The following is a 23,018-nucleotide window of genomic DNA, read 5'->3' as shown; positions in this document are numbered from 1 at the left end:
CAGAAATTGATGGCTGTCAGAGAAGAGCCTTGACCCTTTGCTAGCTGCATTTAAATGAAGTATAACCTGCAAACCTTCACATGATTCATCCAAGAAGTCTGTCAATGTGCAGTGCACGTACAGTATGTGACTCAGTGCCCACAATGTACTGTAACAATAATATCCTTCATTAACACTGTTACTTACAACCTTCCTGCATTCATTTATTTGCTGAAAAGAAATCATTTTTGACCAAAGTAATGAGTGCTGTTACAGCTTCATTGGCACTTTGGATGTGTAAATGCGCTTTAATAAGACTTTTATTCCCTCTGTGGTTGTCAGGAAACCTTTTGACAACTCCAAAGTTCACATCATGTTCCTTATAAACACCAAACTTCTGGATCATGAAAAGCAGGATTCATGGGAGGAAGCTCTAGGTTAGCAAAGGGTAAGATGAGGATTAGTTTGCTGTAAGCCCATGGCGTAGCACAGCGGTCAAATACTGACTTGCTATATTCTTAAAGCTGTACATCAGAGTCAACAGAAGACATCCTCATACAGGATATACACTTAAAAGTAACGTGACGTGTAAAAGGTATATGCAGGTACACTTAATAACACACACACACACACACACACACACACACACACACACACACACACACACACACACACACACACACACACACACACATACACACACACACACACACACACACACACACACACACACACACACACACACACACACACACACACACACACACACACACACACACACACACACACACACACACATAAAGAACACCAGTGCTGTAAAACAAATCGATGAGAGCAGTAATTTGTTTACTCAGTGCCATCTCAATTAAAAAGGTCCATTAATTCTGGATGAGTGATAGGACTATGCAAGGACAGGACTGTATGTCACACGTTCCTAAGTCTTCCCCATATCTCTAACAGAGCAAGCACCATAAATCTGATATGGCCATAAAACTCTGCCCTCCACTGAGATAAACACTCTAAGGTAAACACAGTCACTAGCAGATTCCTTTGCACACAGACTGTTTAAAACCTTACCCATGTTTTCTGCATGTGTTAGCTAACCTTATATGTGCACACAAATACACCAAGTCTTATGTGGCTACTGCACAGCCAGATGTGCGGAGCCTAGCGGCCTCATGCTAAGCCTGGGAGCGTTCAAATGTCCTCATAAACCACTGCTAAAGACAAGTGGTGAGTGTAGTTGACCAGCCCTGACGGCTGTGGCTCACCAAAGCCTGTTTGATCTTGGAGCAGCCGGCTCAAAACACTGTAAGCAGGATGTTGCAGGATGTCTGTTGTGGGCAACATGAAGATCATTTTTGAGTGATATGGTGACATAGTGCGGCAGAAATGTTCTCAACAAAATTGTTTACTCCGGGCACACCTGCAAAGTCAGTTGTTGCCACTCCTGCTGGGACTTCTCCCAACGTTTAAAACATGTGTTATCAAGCAAAGCAATTTTAGCAGCTTATTGTAACCTAACTTGGGTGCTTTATTTTTTTTCTTTTCGCCTAAATTTAATTGAGGCAAAAACGTTGGTCTGTAAATTCCTAAACCTGCCCTGTACAAATAAGCAGATTATATAACATTTAGTGTGGAAGGACTTCATTGTCTTAATTTGCACGGCTTTCACGAATATGATGTCATGTAACTGAGAATGGCTTTCATTGATTTAGACAATTTGTATCCAACTCACAATGGGATTGTGTTCCTTCCAAGAAGTGTATGTATATACTGTATATACGTTATACGTTAATGTATATGTTGGTTGTGATCTTAAACCAAACTCAGTTTATATCCTTTAGAAAAGAAAAAGAGGAAATCACAAATCAATGTATTGTTAAATGTAAAAGGCCATTCACTCTCATAGTACGAAGAAAGTTGTTTGTATGACAGAATTAGACAACTTTCTAGTTCACACCCCATAAATGATCTGACATGATGTTCTTGTCGAACCTGAGGCTGTTGCTGAACTTTGACAAGGATTTGTGTAAGACGCTGGAATGAGAGGCAAGGACAAGGACAAGAGCAGCAAAGTCATGTCAGCTATTAAACTGCCTTCAATATAAATTAAGAAATCGGTGGTGTGCACTTGCTTCCTGTCCTAAGAAGCTTTTCGAAAGATTAATTGCTTCAGACCATGTTCTTACAATGTAGGTCAGATATTGAGCTTTATTTTAGTCTGTTCATTATTTGCAGGAGGAAAGAGAGAGGAGGGAAAAGAAAAAGAGAGAGAGAGCCTTTTGAGCTCTGAGTCTTCTGAGTAGTACTCATGCTGTCTCTGGGTGGAAGTGGAGTTCTAGATGAGCTAAAAGCGATTTTTTTAAGTTTGAAGGGCAGAAAGCCATATTTAAAGCCGACAGGTCTTTTGATCCTCGGTTTGCAATGATTTGTTGCTGATTTATGTGGAATTTGGTCTTTTTCATTCTAAGGATGTGTCCCATTCACTCACACACACACACACACACACACACACACACACACACACACACACACACACACACACACACACACACACACACACACACACACACACACACACACACACAAACCACACACATATTTCTACTTATCCCTAACTCTGCTTTAATACAGTCACTCAGCGCCGACAGACCAAATGCAATGCAGCCAAGACACAGCTAACTCAAAAAACTGATTTTTTTCGTCTGGTTGGAAAACAAGGAAAGGAAACATGCCACAAGAGACTAAAGGGAAGGAATTTGTAAAATAAAACATTTCTAAGTTTTATACTGCTGGAAATTGGTTTCACTGAGAATGTAATGCACAGTGCACAACACATTGCAGTTAAAGTCACCCCAAAGTAAACAGAGGATGTTCCAGGTGAAACAAGAGAGCATAACCTTCATTTTACTTTTATTAAATATGTGCTTACAGGACCAAAACAAATAAATAAAACATAGCAATGCTTTTGTAAATTTCTCATGGCTCTTCGACCCCAGACTGTCTGAACTTCCTGTCTGACTCGATTATTCAGGATCCATCAGTGTTTCCAACTGCTCATTCTGGTCGAAGAGCAACAGCTTGTGTCGTACAGTATTTAATTATTTACTGTACTTCAATTATATCTCCCACAGCTACTTTGTACATTCTTTACAATATACAAATCTTACATTTAAACGTTATCTTTACATTATTCTGAGAAAAGTGAAAGTTAAAAATCACCTTTATGAATATAATGAGACTTTTTTTAGCTTAACTATCAAAATATTTTGTAGGAGATTACAGAATACATTTCCGAGTGTTTTTTGGTTATTATTATTATTTAAGTCACATCCCAAATCTGGCTGTACAGTATATCACTAATCCATAACCCCTAAAACTACTATACTTGCTCTACCTTCCAGACCACAAGACTTGGACCTGCTGCAATGCACATCTAAGGATGCCATCAAACCAAAATTACATTATAACCAAACAGAATGTTCCTCTGGTAAACTGTAGAAGCTTCATATGTGACGTGTGAAGGAAATCTTCTCTTACAAAACCGCATAATCATAAAAGACAACTATTATAATAACTGTGTCTAATGAGTCAAAATGGCCACATTCAGCCTATTCTTTGAAAATAAGAACGTCATTACAATGATAATAGTAGCTGTGTTAGATGAGAAATAATTGAATTAGTCCGCCTTGTCTCTCCGAATATAGAGCATTCCCAGTCCTCTGAGTAATGGGTCACTGGTTGGTAGAAATGCTTCAGTAAGTAACCAGGGAAGAACACAAACTGTTTAACTGTGCGAAGTTAATAACTGGATGTAGCAAGGACCATGTCACTGCGCTGTTAACGTGGGATGACATCTAGAAAGTGTGTGCATGTGTGTGTTTGTGTGTGTGTGTGTGTGCTTGTGTGTGTGGTTAAAGCAATGAGGACATGAGTTACAAAGTCGAACCATCCGCCCACCCACCACATTATTATCCCTCCCACCCTTTTCTCTCTGAGAGCTGGAGCTGTAGAGGATCGAGCGGGTGGTCATCTGCAAGCCCACTCAATAAAACATCTCTGTACATCAGGTTAGGAAATAACCTCCGCCTTGTGCTGAAGAGGATACTGTTTTTATGTTATTCCACACGTATTCTATATATCATTTGGTCAACAGAAACAGTTATTCGAGTACACACCTTTTTGAACCTGTGAAGACCTTTTCTATATGTTATCAACATAAGGAAAAACTGACAGCCAATGTCACAATAGCCCTTTTCCTCTGTTTGAAAATGTATTTTCTTGTGAACTGAATTTATGTTCTGACAGGTGAGAAGATTTTTTAAATTGTGTGACTATTAAAGTTCGGAGCTGTTTGATTGATAGAAACCCTGATGAGTCTGGAGCTACACCTTCTCAAACTAGCATAGCGGCACTTGGCAGCCCCCCTGCCAACGTAAATGTAACACTCACTCTCTGAACAGTCGAATGGAAGGTGACAAGTGAAGGGAAACAATAGAACTAAGACAGTTTCTGCCCTATAGATAGGATGGATGACCTAGATAAGGATCTCTCTTGTGGTAATGACTGAAATTAATTTCCATACTACGACCACCTTTCTGTACCAATCTCTGGGAATTGATTGAAACATAGGCAGATAGAATGGGAGCATCTTGAATGCGCACCTTGTTAATCCTAAGACTTTGAGCCATCATCAAGGGAAACCCAGTGAACAATAGATACTGGAGATGTTAATCATACTGGGAACCACTTCTAGCAGCACCCACGTTTGAGATTGCACATTTTATACGCTGTGTGCCAGTGGCTGTGTTGGGAAGCTGGGAGAAAGGGAAGAGAGAAGATCAGAGGAGGTTTTATAATGGGACCTCTGTATAACTTCGACCAGCTGGTGTTCACCCCCAGAATGGAAAAACTGGGCTTTTGGGGTTCAGCATGTTGTCTCACAATGTGACATAATGGATGTCATCAAAGGGAAAAGCAGAAGAGAGTAAGGTTTTGAATCAATTACAAGATAATTGCTGAGGCTTTTAGATGTGGGATGAAGCAGCACTGGCTTGAATATGGAAGGGAAGAGGAAGAAGAGTGGGAGGATTCCTGGTGAGGGGAAAGCTTCATTTGGGATTCATTCTTTGGCTAAATTAATGATAAGAGTCAGTTATCATGAAGAAAAACTTTGATAATCAGTTTTCCTCTCATATCATCTGACACGTTTCTTGTTCCACGTTTGAGCAACAACAACACTTACAAAAGGGCAAATATTGTAGCAAAGAGGAAATGAGAGCTTGTCATGTCAGTGACAATGAGTGACAGCACTCGCCTGATACCATGGCAACACAAGGAATTCTACTCCATAGAGCCTATGACGAATCGAGACCTTGAAGTTTTCGTTGCTTTTAAGGACAGCATGGAGAGGGAGATCAAGCACAGCACTCATTCAGATAAGGAAAAGTTAGCATGCTCTATAAAGATATGAAATTGATTCGTGAGAGAGAATGTCATTGTCATTGGGACTCAATTTGAGGCTCACTATGAATTACTGCTACACTTTAAAGGTTGGTCCTACGAGGAGTTCCACAAGGCTAGGCAAAAGGGTTCACGAAGGCATCTCATTTCAGTTAGCGCAAATGTTCATTTATCCCTTTTTTATTTGCAATATGTTGGCCCAATATTCAGGCCATACATATCATTGGGGATAATTGAGCAAGGCACCGGACACCTCCAATCCCCCCTCCCCATTGCTCCCCGGGCGCTGCACAATAGCTGCCCACTGCTCCTAGTACTAGGATGGGTTAAATGCAGAGGACCAATTTCACTGTGTGTGCTCTGCTGTGTGCATGTATGTGACTAATAAAGAGGGTTTCATCCTCCGACTCTATCAATCTATGAATACATAATTATAAAATAAAATCCAGTTTGAAGGGTTATCTTTTCTCTTATTTCACCTTTGTCAATTAAACTATTGTATTATTTCAATGCTACATTGTACACCTTTATGGGCACACACATTTGATTGGCCAGTGTAGTTTGCTGCAAGATAATGTGACATTGATTTACAAATAACGTAAGCCTGAACGCAGCCTGCAGCACCTGACAGCTAAAAATAACACAAGCACTTGTTGACTGGTATATTTATTTCTTCTGACGGGGCCCCCTTAATCACCAACAATATATTTAGAAATGTGATATAATGTTTTTTTTGCCTGGCATACATTTGAGGCGTATTGAAAATGAGCATTAAATACATACAAAAATACTGAAGGAGGGATAAGTGATATGTTTTGGGAGATAAACAGTGTTTGGTGCCCGGGTTGTCTTGGGAAATGCCCTGCTCCATTCTTGCACTGTTTTAATTTCCGTTTAATCCCAGGAGCAGGAGTTTAACGAACCAATTAATTGCAAAATCAGATTAAATCCCTGAAAGCCTTGAAATTATCTCTCTGTGAAGTGTTTCCCCGATGCTCAAGGCACACATATTACTGTCCCTAGTTAATTTCTATTGTAAGATCTCTGTTAGAAGACAACAAGTCCTTGAGTCCCACATCTTGCATTTTTTATCCTTGTACAGAGCCATAATAAAATATGTCCCGCAACATAATTTGATTAAATAAAATGCTGTTCAGGCTTGCCTCTGCCATGTTCTGTAGTCAGGAACACTATTTTAAAAAGAATATCGCTTTAAGACACACATACAGTATGCGTAGATAGATGTCACTGTCTGGTCCTGAGGCCAGTTAAGACAGTAAGATATGCCTTCCACTCAAGATTAGCACCGGCTAAAGGGCAGTTATCCTACTGCTTGGCCTTTCTGGAGGTTGCAGACAGACAACAGACCATGCCACAGTCAGTCAGGTCAATAATCCCACTGAGAGTCCCACAAAACCCCTACCCCTCAAGGTTCAAATCTTGGATTATGAAGGTGACATTGGTCCATATAGAATAGGGGGATGTACACACCTCATTACAGAGAAAGCAGGATAAGACAGGAAAGCTCTGAAATGTCTGAGCTTGTGGCCTCACAGGTGGCAGAGCTTGAGCATCTAATGCTGATTTTCAATTGCAGGCTCCATTTGTTTGATGCAAATGAGAGGAAATTAAAGACAATGCATTGCATCACATAAGACCAGTAACCAACATTCCTGCCACAGTTCTACAGCCCAAATTGTTTTGTGATGTGGGACTCAGGATGAATAAGGTGGAGTGATAAAGTCATTACAATGGCATGCCGCTGGGATTGGAGGAGGACTGGTCTGGCCTAATGGACAGTCTAAAGTGGTACCAGGCAGGCGGGCGACTGCAACAAATAGTGCTGAGAGACCACAGACTGAGCATTAACGACAGAACTGCCTGTATTTGTTAGATGGCACTTCTTCCTTCATCCCTTTTCTCCAGGGAAACTGGTTACACCGCAGATGATGACGCAATATCCAGTCTTCACAACATCACAGGATCGGTTTGATCTCCAAACAACATGTGATATTAACAAATGCTGATCAAAATGAAGCATTTAACACATTGTTTGCTTATTGGAATGCTTTACAGGGTAATGAAAAAAACATTTCCAAGAAACTTCAAAGCTCAAATTAACAGCCATGAGTGCCATATGTGAAGTCTAATAATCTCCTGGGACAAAGCCTGAAGCCCCGGCTACTGGAGAGCACTGGGGAGAAGATCAGCTGTGTTGCATAAGGTTAATGGTTTAAAGACATAGAATAAAATGGTTGTTACTTCTGGACACTCGAACAACATAATCCAAAGAAAACAACATTATTCCAAGGTCAAGATGAGAGAATATTCAAGTGGCATTATAATACCGACAGCTCACCCAATAGAGCTATGCTAATGCTTGAAGGCTAATTAATGTCAAAGCAATTACTGAATCCAAAATGTGATTGAAAAGACGTCTCACAACTCTAAACCTATCCTATTCAGCACATGATGTGCCATAAAATAAGTCTAAGTAAGTGATAATGAGAAGTATGAAAATAGGTCTTGACACATTCACAGCTGAAATGTGAAGTATGTCAAAGGTTTTTTCACAGATGATAAACTATAACCGCAATAATGTGAAAGTAAACATCTACAATATATAATGTTTATATAAGTGCTGTTAGTGGAGCAGACTTATTATTACCTATATAACACTGTGCAACAGTAAATACTTTTATGGCATTGTCACAATGGTTTACTCCACCCTCTTGTTTTAAATTCTCAAATATTAAATAAACTGTTGAAGCTTACACAATGATGAAAATTAAGTTTAGTTTTTATACACTGGGCCCTGGAGCAATAATATAGAGAGAATTAATTATACTAAACCACAGCTCTGTTGCATTTCAACAGATGTCTTAGAATTCTGTCTTGTTAAAGGAACAACAAGTTGAGAAATGTTTAGTTACGCTATGTGTTATGACAAGTTGCTTTCAGATGCAACAGAGCATTTACAGTATCCTGCCAATGTAGAGTTGATGTATTAGCAGCACATCCAGATTTGAACTAACAAGCCCAGGGTGCGGGTGGGTGGCGCACAAATCTGTAATTTAGAACAACCTCTTACTCATCTTGAAATATTATTTCTCAGCCAGGTTTTCTTTTAAGTTTCATCCATCAAGTTGGTCCCACACATTGCTAAGAAACTATTTTGGAAGAGGAATTAGATGTGGATTAGCTGTGTCAGCACATATACGTATGTCAACTGTCTACTGTCTCAGATTATTGCTGGCCCTTCCTATCGGATTAGGATTAAGGGTTTGGACAATGCAGAACAAAAGATTAAGGGTTTTGTCCTATAGATCAGGCTAGTTTACATGCTATCTGAAACCTCAATGGGGACAATAGTTTCATGATCATAGGTGATATGATGATGCATAGGACTTAAGATGAAGATACACATCTATTTGAAGATACACACGTCTGGTATTTAAAGAAACTTCAGCTATTTGAACTATACTTTTAGCTTCACTGCACTGGCTGCCTCTACATTTCAGGATTCATTTGAAATCTATGTTATTTACCTTTTAAATCCTTCAATGGCCTGGCCCCGCGCTACCTCTCTGAGCTGCTACACCCCTACACGCCCACTCGCCTTCTCAGGTCAGCTGATCACCTGCTCCTGAACGTGCCGGAAACAAAGCTCCCTAAACTGTGGAACGCTCTGCCCCACAACATTAGACAGGCTTCTACACAGTACGTTTGTCAATCGTGTCTTATAACCCACCTCTTCTCCTTAGCGTTCTGCACTTTGTAGACTGTTGCTTTTATTGCTTTTATATGGTATAGTGTTTTTACTATATGGCTGTTATTTTTATTTTTGTTTAAATTGTGTTCTTACCTTTGATTTGTTTTTGATTTGTGAGCTACGCTGTGGGATTTTGTATTTCTCTGTGCAGCATTTTGGTCTGAAGGTTTTAAAGTGCTCTATAAATAAAGTTGGATACGTACTGTCAATGATTCACCCAAATCAACAATATTGAACATTTGCTGCCCTTTAACCTTTTCAAATTTCATTATCTTCTGTAGAATCTCCCCAAAAAAAACTTGTGCAGATAAACAATATAAAGAATTCTCACCTTTTTGCCAGAAAAAAAATGTTGAGTCCCTACAAGGTGCACTAGCAAACATGTCATACTCACTGTCTGCAGGACTCAACACATTGCAGGTTTGAAGTCAGTGAGAGAACAAAATAAGTACCATCAGACATATATATGACAAGATTACACCCCTTGATTTTTAATTTGTTGGCTACATTTGGAAGTATATGCGTTTATATATCTCTGCACTACAGTAGGCTGAGGCATGCACCATGTCCTTAAGATATTTTCCTATGGAGGCTCCTATGTCCCCCCCCTCTCTCTCACTGTGTCTCTCAGTTGCTGCATATTTTGCTAATGTCACTTAAAGGCTTAATTATTAAACCCACAGAGTGATTTTGGAGAACTTGACTAAATGTAAATGTTAGAGTGTATGAAAACATTGCAACTTCTCGGCAGGCACAGATCAAACATGTCAAACTCACATTTTGCATGAGTGACATTTTGTAACATAAAGGCTTTTCATTGACATCATAATGAGGTGACAGTTCATCTCGCTGCCAGCACCCAATCTCCACATTTCAGTACATCTGTTCTCTAAACCAAACAGTGTGCTGCTGTATGATGTTTTTTTTTTCCTTCGCTCCTATTCAGCAGCTCTGATTCTATTCCCCAGTGGTAGCTGCCAAGTGAATGTGTAAAGTCGCTTGATGCTGAGGGCTGCCAGGTGTCTTATTTTCATGTCTTGCCAACCTTCAAACAACAGCAGCCTCCCTTACAACAGCCTGGAGGGATGTGTGCTAACAGCAATTCCCCAGTTGGAAGACTAGCAATTACAGCACCCCTCCTCTATCCCTGTAATTGCAAAGGGAGCTGCTTCCTCAGTGATCAGACTAGTAGCCTGCCACCAGGGAGACTGGCTCATCACCTCTGGCAGCCCAAGGAAAATGAGGGTGTTTTGCTGGAGAGTTAAATAAAGGTTGTTTCGTTAATAGAGCAGGGTGATTCATATCTTGCTTGAACTGTAACCTTTTGCTCCTGTGCTGCATGATGGATGGGACAGGTTTCTTGGGGCAAGTACATAGACAACCTGTGGTGCCTCTCTTAAAAAATGACAGTTTTAACAGGAGATTAGCGAATGATTCGGGAAGAAAAGCCATTGTGATTCTGTGATAGAATATTGTATTAGCAGCAGCAGCAGCAGCATGTCATGGATCAAACACACAAACAGGACAAAGATATCCTTGTTTACATGCACATAAACACATTTAAACAGCAGCTTGAAATCTGACCTCACTTCATATTATTGGGTGTGGAGTGCCAAGTGTCACCCAGGGACATGAAAGAATGCCAGTTTTTCATATGTCTCTCCAGATGAGTAACCTGACGCTATCGTATGTGTTTCTTGGGGTCATGGCAACAAAACCAGTCATTGGGGCAGCTGGAGGGGGAGGGGCTGATTGAGCTAAAGGCAGTTAACAACACTGTGCTAATTAGCAAGTTTACGGTAAATTACCCTGAGCAGTGCACCTTTGCCTGCAGGGATGCAGAAATGTATACAGGTAAGGTGGGGGTTGTTCTTTTAGTACCAGGGTTCAGCATTTTAGGAAAATAAAACAATGACATTGTTTTTAAAATAATATAGCAAAATTATGTTTATTTAATGAAGCCAAAGAAACTGTTAATGGTTTTGCTAAAACATGTTTATTTCTTACTTCATAAAAATGACATCACCTCACCTTTTAATCAATTTCTCAATCAAACCTGCTTCATTTAAAGTTTGTATAGCAATGCATACAGCTAAGTAGTGCAGCGGGGTTGCAGTACATCATTACACAAATGACGCCTGTTAAAATGCTGACAAATGTATTTCTATAAAGATTGAATAAAACTCAACCATGACATTTAAACGAGGTAAGGTTAATTTACTCATCTTTAGCTATTGAAAGTAAAATACAAAGATGCTTATTTTAGCTGGTGCATCATGGGTAAGGGCATCATTAACACATCACAAGTATCACCTGTGGTTAAAAATAATAAAATCTCTGCAGGATGATCCATGAGAGCCATTTCAGTACAGATCAATGAATGTGATTAAACCATATGAATCTTTTTTATTTTTTGAAAAAGCAATACATGACTAGGCATAATGAAGCCCGTGTAACAGATTTTTGGTTCAAAACCTCTGAAAACATTCCTTTGTAGGAACCATATAAATAATGGTTGAGTCAGAACATTGCATTGGAAATGTATATTATTATATTAATTTGAAGTTGGCTCAAGGGTCAACCATAAATGTATTATCATTAATGGGTCCATGTCTTATTGCGCTGTGGAGAGATGAAGCCTGTGCCATCACTCAGGTCTAATTGACATGATGAGAAGCTATTACTGTATTGATCCACCTGGCAAGTGGCACTGGATCAGCTGAGGTCTGTATCGACCTGACTAAGTGGGTCCACAGACCTCTGAGGGTCAGGCAAATGTTAAGGGGATATTACCAGTTGTTTGTAAAGTTAGATCTCGTTCAGCTTAAGGTGAAGCAAAAGCAGCATTCGGAAAAGTAAAAAAAAAAGTTGGCTACGAAGCCAAAAAAAAGTGTTATTCTGTAAAAAGAAAGGATGCCAACCTTACGCATTATACCCGTAAAACATTGTGCTTTTAGAATGATGTTAATGTACTCGAAAAATCATTAAAACTTGATCATGAAATGTTTGTTGGGGCATGAATAAACCTGGTTAGGCAGCTAAGTGATTTAATATCATACCAATAAATTATCATAAAATAGACTTCTGAACTTTTTACACATCCACCAAATACTGTACACACACCAGAATGAAACACAGACAAGGGACCAGCAGGAGTCTGTCATCATAGTTTCCCTCTCAGTCCCAGTCAAAGTCATGACCAGTCATACGGTAAAACTTTCTATTGTAGGGTTTATAAAAGTCTCTTAGCCTCTGGACAACCTCTGGGTTGATATTAGGATGGGTCCTGCCTTTGGTTTTCCCCAGGCAGTGCGGCTTGCTGTTCCCCTCAGGTCTCTTAAGGCAGGGGAAGCCCTTTGCTGGGTTAAAGTGGAAATGCTTCTCCGTTACCACCCTCCTGAGTCCAAGAAAGTCCTGGACGAGAGCCATCTCACCTGCAGGGTCACTGATCAGACGCTCTCCGCTGACAAACAGCAGCTGCTCAGTTGGAAAGTACTGGAGCCAGCGCTCAAGGTGCTTTGCATACATGCCAATTTGAACGGCGCTCCATGTGGTGTCAATTAGACCCGCTGAAATGTTCTTAAAGGTCAGGCTCTCGAAAGACGGGATGTCCGGCTTCTTGGAGCGAGTCTGGGTGTAGTCTGAGATAGCCCGGGTGACAGGATCCCGGACCACGACAATCAGCTTTGTGTCTCTAGACATGGTGTAGATTCTTGCAGGGACCTCCTTGGTGACATAGTAGCTGGGGGTCTTCTCCATGGTCAACTGACCCTCTGATGACTTTGGCATTAATTCCCTGCAAAAGAACAAAAACACTCTTATTTAAAATGTGTGTTGCAGGCACTAGCTGGCACTCAAAAAGAACTCTGTACCCTGTCTTCTTTCCACAATTCAAAAAAGCTAACAACCCGACAAAAGACACATAGACGGAGATGAGATTAACATTGAAGTAGTAGCTCCATGGCAGGTTTAAAGTACTGTCAGGCAGAAGCAAGTCAATCATCATCAAGAAGACACTTGAAGACATCATGAGCAACATTAACAGTCCGTGAGTGTACCTAAAGTGACAGGGCCTGGTAGGTAAATCTGAGGTGCTATCAATCACTGGTGACAATGCATAGTTCATGCCTTATTCCGAAAACAAACCCTGAAGGAATACATTCATCTCCTGCTGCTGAATTTAATCTACCTTAAGACCACAAGCCTCTTCAAACCCCACAATCCTCACATTGAAATATTCCGCACCTTCATTACATTATACAAAGGGCGGTTTAACTGTGAATAGGCAGAATTATGCTTCTTAACCTCAATACAAGACAGATGCCAGCGACTGCACCTTTCCCTTCATACTTGTCTGTAATTTTTTGTGAAAGTTAAAGATTTTGAGGATTTTTTCTCAGGAGATAATGCAAAGCTTGGGAGTTGTCTATCCCCATAACTGCATATTCTTCTTGACCCTGGACGGCTCTTGTTGATCATAATATAGCCTGTTAACTGCAGCCCTGACTGGATAATGGCTAAAGTGAGCCAAGGGGGATTAGGACTAAGCCAAGACACGCTGGAGCATTAGAGGCTGGTTGTTGGCTGGCTGACTGGGTGGCTGGCTTGTCTTGGGAGAGAGAACGGGAGAGGGGGAGAGATATGTGGCTACGACGATGAGACTAAATGGTAAGAAGTTAATCCATGAAGAAATACATGGGATCACACAAACTCCTGTACAGCTGCATGAAACCCAAATGTAATTTTTTCAAGACTGTGTCGGGGCGGTCTATCTCTATGCAAACTGCATTTTATATTAAATTGTTTCACATCCACTCCAACAATTTAACAATGGTATTCAACCCCCCACAGACTGCATACTCAAACATTTCACAAACCATGTACTGACCTATTTACAGATTAAACCGAGTAAAGTAAAATAACCTACTCTTCACCAGCTGTTAACACTGTTAATATTCTTTTTGGGGACTGATGCTTGTGAACACAACATCACTCATACATGTTTTATTGCCTTGCATAGTAGAAATATGAGATTCACACACTCAAGAGATTCAAGAGATTTATTTATTATCTGCATCAAACTTACATTTCGGTCCCTGCAGTTCTTATCTCTTATTCAGCCAAGGTCTTAAAAACAAAAGCAGTGTGCAGAAATCTTACTTCCTGCTAAAGATAAAAAATAAATATATGAGATTATTCAAGAGCATCAGCTTCCAAACATAGCTCATTATAGTTTAAATCAACTGTAAATATAACATTATTGAAGAATGTGGTTATATTCTTATGTTTTGATTGTAAGCTGTTCATCTAAATCAAACAACGGAAAGCAAAGGATCCATGTCATTAAAGTTATTAGAATCTTTTTCAAACAAATGTTGGTACACACACAAGGAGCATCAATATCTCCTAACAAACCCAGCAGCTTTCATCTTAATGCATGTGGTGAAAACAAGTAGAAAATGGTCTTTGCTGTGCAGAGAGCTGGGAAAGAGCTAGTCATTATGGGAAAAGTATGCTTCATCCATACCTCAATAGTGCACACAAGAGGTTCTCTTACTTATGCAATTTCATCACCTTATGTCGTCTGTTCTCTCCCATTTTTGGAGGCCCGCGGCTCTACACATTTATCCTTCTCCCTGAGTGTCTTAATCACTATTGTATATGTTGGAAAAAACAGGAACCTTGTCAAGGTAATAGGTGTGAGAGACACAAACATATCTATCAGAACCCACTTCAATTATCCTCTGCATATCTTGGATACACACAACTGTAGCGCTGCAGGCCTGTATTGGGGCCTCATGGGACACAAAAAGTTACTACCAATCAAACTTTCCACTAAGTCCCAGAGCAAAACAATCTGTGTAAGAAGAACATGCATTATTCATCTTACCAGAGATAGAGCAGGGGAGAACAGCTCTGCCTGAACGAGCAGGGAGAGAGTTGCCTTGATGTAGCAAGCTTTCACGATTTGTTCTGCTTAATAAACAATGTCGCCTGGAACCAAAAGGTTTCAGTGCATCCTCATCTATCAATCGGCCATGCAAAGGCCTCAACATTCAGCTTCAAGGCAGTAAAACGGTCCTTTATCTAGAATTAAACCTCAGCAAGATGACCTTTCCCCTTTATAGATTAAGCATGTTTGTATTTGACTTCATAAAGCTGGAAACATACAACATCTACTGTAATTGGGCTCTAAAGTCATAAAGCCAGGAAGCTTTAGAGTGTGTACCTATAATAAGTGCACTAAAAATGAATCTATATTGATGCTTGGGCATACAGATAAACCTCCTCTGCTCTTACATGTCGTGTTAAACTCACATGAGAACCGCAGGGGCTGAGGAGATAACAGAGGGAGGCAGAGAGGAAGACTGTTAGTAGAATTAGATAAAGCAAGAGAGGAAGGACTGGAATGAGCAAAGCGAGGATTAGATGGAATCAGGTGAACTGTTGGAGGATGGAGACAGCATGGTGCCCCCCCCCCCCGACCCAGAAGCCTAAGTCTAAGTTTAAGTTGCTGGTCACTTTAGATGCTGTCTCAGCAGTTTCCTGCAGTGGTAGCACAAGAGAATATCACCCTTACTGCAACCTACACACAGATATTAATCCAGGAGCAGTTTGTTGCGTAATTTTTCTGTTTTGTCTGCCTGGCAGTCAGGTGTGTTCATTAAACTGGCTGCTGGGGAGACAGCGTTTCACAGCTGGTGCCTTATTTACATTTACTGTTATCAGGTAGCAGGTTCAAAGATAGAAATGTTTAAAGTCGCTGCTTGTGGCTTTGTGCTCGACTGCCGGAAGATGCCCTCAATGATGAGTTCACCGAGGTAAGTAAGGTGAATAAAACTCCAAAAAGACTTACACTTTTTGTATCCTGCAGAATTCTGCTTGACTGACTCTAATTGGCATCTACAGTTCAGCTTTTCAGACCACTGTGACAAGGGACTGCTCGGGAAAAAACTCAGCACAAACTAATGTCATGATGAGACCTAATCTCACACTGCAGCTTAACAGGGGTTGAGCTACCTCGGGAAACATTTTCAAAGACAAGATGAGAGGTGGTGGTATGCACCCACTTGTACTAATCAGACAGTATACTGCGAGATGAGTTCCAGACAGAAATAAATGCATCTTTAGTGGAGGCGTTTGTGGTCATTGCAGCTCATCTTATCATGCGTGTGAAAGTCATCACCATCTCGCTTTGAACACAGGACCTTCTCATAGGAGGTCGAACAGCATTCAGTATCTCTCAACAGCATTCCTGAACAACAATGATTATAACCGTCAGTGTGCAGAACTCAAGGCCACCTGGCTGCCTGAGGAAACAGGCCCAGTTTGAACAGTCGCGCAACAGTTGTGTATTGCACCTATTTTTCAGGGTGAAAAATAAAAGCCGACAATGCCAAACCACTGACATTTTATGTTTTTACACTTTTTATGAAAGTGATGACGATCCATATTGAATTGTAAAATCAATATATGTATGTATGGATGTCTGGGTTGAGACTATTGAATCAAAAACTGTGTTAACAGACATTTATGTCAGTGAACTTAGGAGTCAGTGAAATGGTGAAAAACATTGAGTGGCAGCACGATGAGTTTCCTGTAAACAGGCTGTTTTTGGGTTTTTTTAAACTCAAAGGGAATAATTAACAGGTGGGACTCGGACTTTGAAGATGAAGGGAAATATTTCCACTATTTGTATTTACTCCAGACGGAGCTGATACATTGCGTCATATAATGTGATTGTTAGAGCCAGTATTTGATTTATGAAAAAAGCCACCTAATGGTGACGTAGTCCAAAAGGTACAAAGGACTACAAGTCCCACGGCGCAAGAGATAGATGGGTAACACGTGCAAAGGACGCTGTCGAAGAACAGTTTTTAACTGTTTTGTTTCTAAGTTATACGCCTATTAAATACAAAGAAATAGAGAAAAGAACTACCTAAGTCGTTTGTTATCTTATTCAGAATTTGCTCCTTTGTTTGATTTATTTTCTGACTATTGTAAAGGCCTATTTTCTTTGTATGTGTCAAAATGTTGATATTTTATTTTGAGCATACATTTCACAACATCAACACCATTATCGGAGGCCAAGCAAGTCTGCAAAGACTGTGAGTAAAGCAAATATAAACAAGAGACAAGCGCGTTAGAAAAAGACCGTTCAAGGCGTCTAGTGGCAATATTGGAAAAATAGAGAAGGAAGCCACGACAGTAATTATATCAGTTGAGTCTGAATACAACTCTAAATCATCAAAAAGTCTGAAAGTTAGGAGTTAGAGAGAAATTAGTTTGTCAGACCTTTTTAATCGAGCAGCACTATCAACCAGAAGCCTCACAATTGTCATTAAGAATGTCACAAAGTATGAAGGAAAACTGAAGAGGTGAGCAGAAAGACATCAGTGTGTTGAACAATGACTAACCGTTGTGATTGTGTGAGCGTCAGTACAGTTTCTTGGAATGAACTTTTGGGGGAGTTCTGAACGCACAAAGGAACAAAAATTGCCTTCTGAGAAAATCTGAAAGAAACATTTAGCCTAGAAAGAAAAGAGAGCAGGTGACTAAGCGTATCAATTCCTTTGACCAAATATGGTTTTATATAAAGAAAAATGGAGAATAATAATGTAATTTCTGACTACATTCTGGTACTAATACAACAAATAATGTTGTTACAATACAGGTTATACAGTTAAGAGCAAAGTGATGTGAATCAAAACATGTGGTTGACTGCAGACGTATGTATTCGAACAGAGCGTTTCACTTTAATAAACTATTGGCATTAACTACTTGTCAAAACATCTGCAATTATAATGTTAGAGTTTCTATTAACATAGGATTAGATTATCTATTCTTTGAAATGTGTGTTTCCAACATATAGAATGATTGGTACAATTGGGTAATTCCCAACAGATGCATGCAGGTCTTAAGGGAACTGCAAACGCAAACAAGACTTCAAAGAAGCAAACCAAAGATGGCTGAGGCAGATTGCTGCTAAAGTTGCTCTGACATGCTGTCAACGAGTCTCTGCTGTGAAGAGAAAGATGGAAGCAGGAAACAACACATTCTCTCTGAAGATACTACAAAAGAGAGAGATGAGGAAGTCAACAACTCAAGGGGATATGATGGAGAGAACATGTTTTGTTTCAGCGTTTCCAAAGTGCTGTAATAAGTGCTGTGGTTTGACAAATTGCTTCAAGCTAAATCCCAGGGGGTTGTTGCAGCAAATTAAACCTTCAATCTCCAGAATAGGGAGGGGAGTTGCACAATAAAAGTATTGACAATCTAGAGGACTAATTCTAGAAGTGCTAGCATAATTTAAGTCTATCAGTGAAGTCGGAAATTTTAAAGTGAAAGGTTTTATGGCTTGTGGAAATGTTTTGGGAATGTTTGAAACAACAGCTAGCATGTGTGAACTGTTTCTTTGAAACAGCTCATTATCGAAGCACATTTCCCTTCTTTTCCTGTCAGTGTGCTGACACATTAGTTTAAGCTGGGGTTTTATACGTATATCTAGAGCTCTCTCACTTACATCGATCCCCCTTTGTTCTCGCAAAGGCCTAAAAATGTTGAGTAAGCTATATTCCACCAGTGGACTTATTTGAACCTTCTCTTGGGAAAAGACACAACTTTCCACACAGAGAGATCTCTGAAAGTCAACTTTCAGGCTAAAAAAACTGAAGTGTTGGAGTCTTTTCTTGGGCAAGTTCCAATGAATGCTCTTTCTGATGAACTCCTGCTGGGCATCGTCAAAGGGCACTTTCACCCTTCTGAGCACATTTGCATACAAAGTGAAGGCAGAGAAAACATGTTTCACACTAATTGTCTGCTCCTTTATTGTCAGGGTTAATGCAGACCTCAGGGGTTCTCCAGAATCCCCTTTCATTGAGCTCTATAATACTGTTGCGCTTTCTAAAGACTCACTTTAAATTTACTGCCCCCTATCTGCCACTGGCCTGCAGTAAGGTTCCCTGGGGCTTTGAGGAGGATTAGGCCTTCTTCACTGACACCCTCAGTGAGTTAAGAAGGCAGCTCTTTGTTCTATATATGAAGCCCCAAGAGGAAAAACACAATCTCAGCAATAAAGTCACATCTAGTGTATGTAACACAGAGGACCTTGATTTGAGCATGCATTCAGCAAATGAGCATTAACCTGCCAAAATAAGACCTACGGGAGGAAGTTATTAAAGAAAGGCGGGGCCAAGGGGTGGCTGCCTTCTGTGCGAGCGAGCACAATTGTCTGTCTGCTTCTCCGTTTCTGCCGATGGCTGACAACGTGCTGTATTGTGGTGGTGTCCTGCTGTGCAGGGGCCTCTCCGCTATGTGGGGCCTCCAGCAGGATGGACACAGCAGACCTCCACCAGGACGGACACACCACTCACAGCAGATAAAATAGCATGGACACAACTCAATGCCACCACAGGAGCTGATAAGCCCACCCAGCGGACTGCTCCTCTCCCGAGCTTCTGCACGCCATTGGTCTGGGGGCAATGATGTGAAACATATGGGAAAACAAATCCACACACACACCTTCAACTGGATTTATGTCCTTAGCTTATCTTTAAGAGTGACTACTGTGCTGACAAGTTCCAGGACTAGGATTTCAACAGGCTTCATAAAGACGGCTATGGTAGGCTTAAAAAAAAATATCCCAACTATGGTTTGCTCCACCAGAAAGCCAGGTGAGGGCTTCTTTCTGAGCTTCACTAAATGACCATTAAGAGATGACTTGTTTCATGACGCTTTGGGTCAATCTGTGGCACAGTGATCCCACTGTGACAACTCAAGCCAAGTTGTTATAATTAGCCAGATCACCTCTCTAGGAAAAGAAGTCTTCATTATACATGATTAAATAGTTTCCATATCCATATCCATATCCATTCCACAAGCTACCGCTGTGAACAAGTCACTTATATTATAGACAACAACTTATTTCATTATAACATTTCATTGTATCCATCTTTAATAGCTTTTCCTCCTTTTCGGACATGACTCATTGTTAACTCGCATTGCTTACTTGTATTGTACAAACAGCATGATACTTTGTGTGATAAGTAAAACATCTGTATGGGAAGGACGGTTTTAATTTGTTCATCTTGCTCAGTCTGTAGAGATGGACAAAAGACCTCTCTCCACACACTGATCATTCAAAATGTCCTAAACCTGTCCGGAAATTCTTGAAGGAGCTTAAGCGAGAAGTCCTTTCAACAATGCTTCGCTTCCCCTATTGTAGCTTTATGAAGCCTACTTTGAAACAGTGTCTAGATCCTTTGACATTGCCTGTTAATCCCTCGGCTCAGTCTAATGGACACTTGAAACAGCATATCTTATTATCTCTTATTAACAATGTAGCCGCTCTGATGTAAAACAATCATTGCAAAACCTTTTCTGGGAACATTTTAGGTATATAAAGATCAATAATTTCTGTGAAGTTAGTTTGTGATTTATTTCCACTAAGAGCAGCAAGTTGTGTAACTGTGCAGCTGAGTCAATAGTAAAGAGCTTGCTTATTGAGATTGTGAGGCATGGCACAAGGATAACAGTTGCCATGGCAGGGAATACAATAAAAATGTCCATACAGAAAAAACTGCATAAGCAGTCTCAGGTGCTGGATCTCTCCCTTTGACATTGATGTATATTTGAATTGAAGATCAAAACTAATTACGGCTACTGAATCAATACACAATAAATCATAATCTTGAATCACCCTCCTGGCTGCTCTAGGTTGAAGGCATGATGCAACTTGCTGAGTCTCAACCACAAACCAGGGGTTGTTTTTCCTTCTTAAACTACATCAATAATTCAGGTGAAATCTAAATGGAAGTTCGGCTTAACCTTTTTCCACTTGGTGCCTCCTACTTGTCAAAAAGCAACAGCAACTCCACATCCAAGGACAGATGTACAACCATTCCAAGAACTCTGATTGAATGTCATGCAAACAAGCGCAAAATCAATTGGGCTTTTTTGCATATGCAACTTTTATTGATCATGTTTATATATAAACATGATCAATAAAAGTTGCGTAAAATGCCAAACTTTATAAATATGTTGTCGAGTAGTGTTGTGCCCTAAGACCAATGGAATGCTCACATTAGACGGTTGATTGCACCTGCAGATGTCAAAGTGTATATTAACATGACAAACTGTGAACATCTCTAAATTGGAGTCTAAAGTCACCTTTAATTAACTATCCTTTTTTAAATCAACATAAAATACGAAACCTTAATATACTATTTAATGAGCATTCTTTAAAATGTTATGAGGTTTTACTTATCTACCTTAATATTTGCATTTGTCAGTATTAGGAACTGTCTGTAATTGCATTGCGAAGTGTCATACATGTCTCACTTTCACAGCTGTTATTCATTTATGTTATCACCTTGCAATAGTCTTGACAATTCACTAAAATCCTATTCACCCCCCAGATTTTTCCCTGATACCATGCTGCTATGGTAAATCATAACTTTATAGGAGCAATAACACATTCTTTATATTCTTTGACTTCTTATTTAGCTTTTTATATGAACATACTGTTTTGAGGTTTTATGAGGTTACATCATATAAATATAAAGTAGATAACAGTTGGACTAAGATAGTAAATACAATTCCAGAGGATTTTTTTTTAAATAGTTATGTTTCCAAATAGACTATTTGGCACTAGATGCAGAAGCCCCTTTTATAAAACGGGCAAATGATGCACAGTAGAGCTTAGTCTGCCATCTATATCTGGATAAATGTGTGTAAACAGTTTTATACCTGTACCACTCCAGTCCCTTGTCATAGTTGCGGTCGAAGAAGTGCGGCTCTGCTCCCACCGCTCTAATGTCTGGATGAAGGCGCAGAAACTCCAGCAGCGCCCGGGTCCCTCCTTTCTTCACCCCGATGATGATCGCCTGGGGCAACTTTTTACTTTCCGACTCATTGAGGAAACCTGACATGGCATTATCATCCAACGCCTTCGCCTCGCCTCTAATTTCATCCCACTCATCTCCTCTGCTGTCCAAATCGTTTTCGTTGTTTAGCAAGTCCCTGGAAGCCCCGAGAGAGGACTCCTGATTGTCAATTTCTGAATCGTTTTCGTGTCTGTTTACCGAGCCGTACGTCAGGTTAGGCACAGTTGAGCAGTAGCCAACACAACAATAAATCATATACACCCAAAGGGACAGCATTATGCAGAACACAAATAGTTTGTTTTTCACGTGGGATGATGGCACAACATGTAGATTGTGTAAAATCGGACTATATTCCATAGGACCGCCGTGAAAAAGTTATATTCCAGTTAACAGGCATTTTGGCAAAGGTGCCTCACTCCTCTGCCATTACTCGGATCATGGACCAGCGGTGCACAATTTCCCAAAACACAAATTATAGCCAACGTTCAAACAGAAATTGAAATGTAGGTTACGCCAGTCCCTGTTGGCTTCAGTTCTGTTTGGAGAATATGATTTTTTAGATTATTCATACAAACAAAAACGTGAAAATAAATCACAAAACAGGTAGTTAAAATATTGCCAGGTGATAAATACGCGCGTCAGGGACGAAGTTTGCCTCCCATCACTTGCTCAGTGTGTGAGCGCTCTCAGAAGAGCACCAAGTTATCTACACTACGCAGCAGCATCAAGCGTGCCATTATGAAACAGTACTTCCGGTTTAGCCCTTCAAAGTAAACCCGGTGAAAATTTAGCAATGGCTCTGCTAAAAATACATGTCATCCAAGTTCTACGAAAATAAGCATTTTGGCCTTGCAAACCATATATTTTTATAAGTTATTCTGTATACATATACTCCATATCCGAACTGTACTTACATG

The 23,018-nt window shown here is 40.2% G+C and overlaps 1 protein-coding gene across 1 annotated transcript; it reads right to left on the bottom strand.

Annotated features, from left to right (window-relative positions):
• Positions 1-11,194: 11,194 nt before the first annotated feature.
• On the bottom strand, positions 11,195-22,760 carry hs3st3b1a (heparan sulfate (glucosamine) 3-O-sulfotransferase 3B1a). The gene is made up of 2 exons (XM_063902977.1): positions 21,965-22,760; positions 11,195-13,013 (listed from the first exon to the last, which is right to left on the bottom strand). The coding sequence occupies exons 1-2, from the start codon at positions 22,456-22,458 to the stop codon at positions 12,395-12,397; spliced, it is 1,113 nt and encodes a 370-aa protein (XP_063759047.1). The 5' UTR covers positions 22,459-22,760; the 3' UTR covers positions 11,195-12,394.
• Positions 22,761-23,018: the final 258 nt, after the last annotated feature.

The sequence above is a fragment of the Eleginops maclovinus genome, chromosome 16 (genome assembly GCF_036324505.1).
Source record: "Eleginops maclovinus isolate JMC-PN-2008 ecotype Puerto Natales chromosome 16, JC_Emac_rtc_rv5, whole genome shotgun sequence".
Classification (NCBI taxonomy): Eukaryota; Metazoa; Chordata; class Actinopteri; order Perciformes; family Eleginopidae; genus Eleginops; species Eleginops maclovinus.
The sequence above is the reverse complement of the archived record's forward strand: the minus strand, read 5'-3'. Positions and strand labels throughout refer to the sequence as shown.

Excerpts from the sequence above, each read along its gene's own strand:
- hs3st3b1a (XM_063902977.1), bottom strand. The coding sequence starts at position 22,458 with ATGGAATATAGTCCGATTTTACACAATCTACATGTTGTGCCATCATCC. Across the intron at positions 13,014-21,964 it reads AAGGGACTGGAGTGGTACAG|GGAATTAATGCCAAAGTCAT; the intron begins GTATAAAACTGT and ends GTTCTTTTGCAG.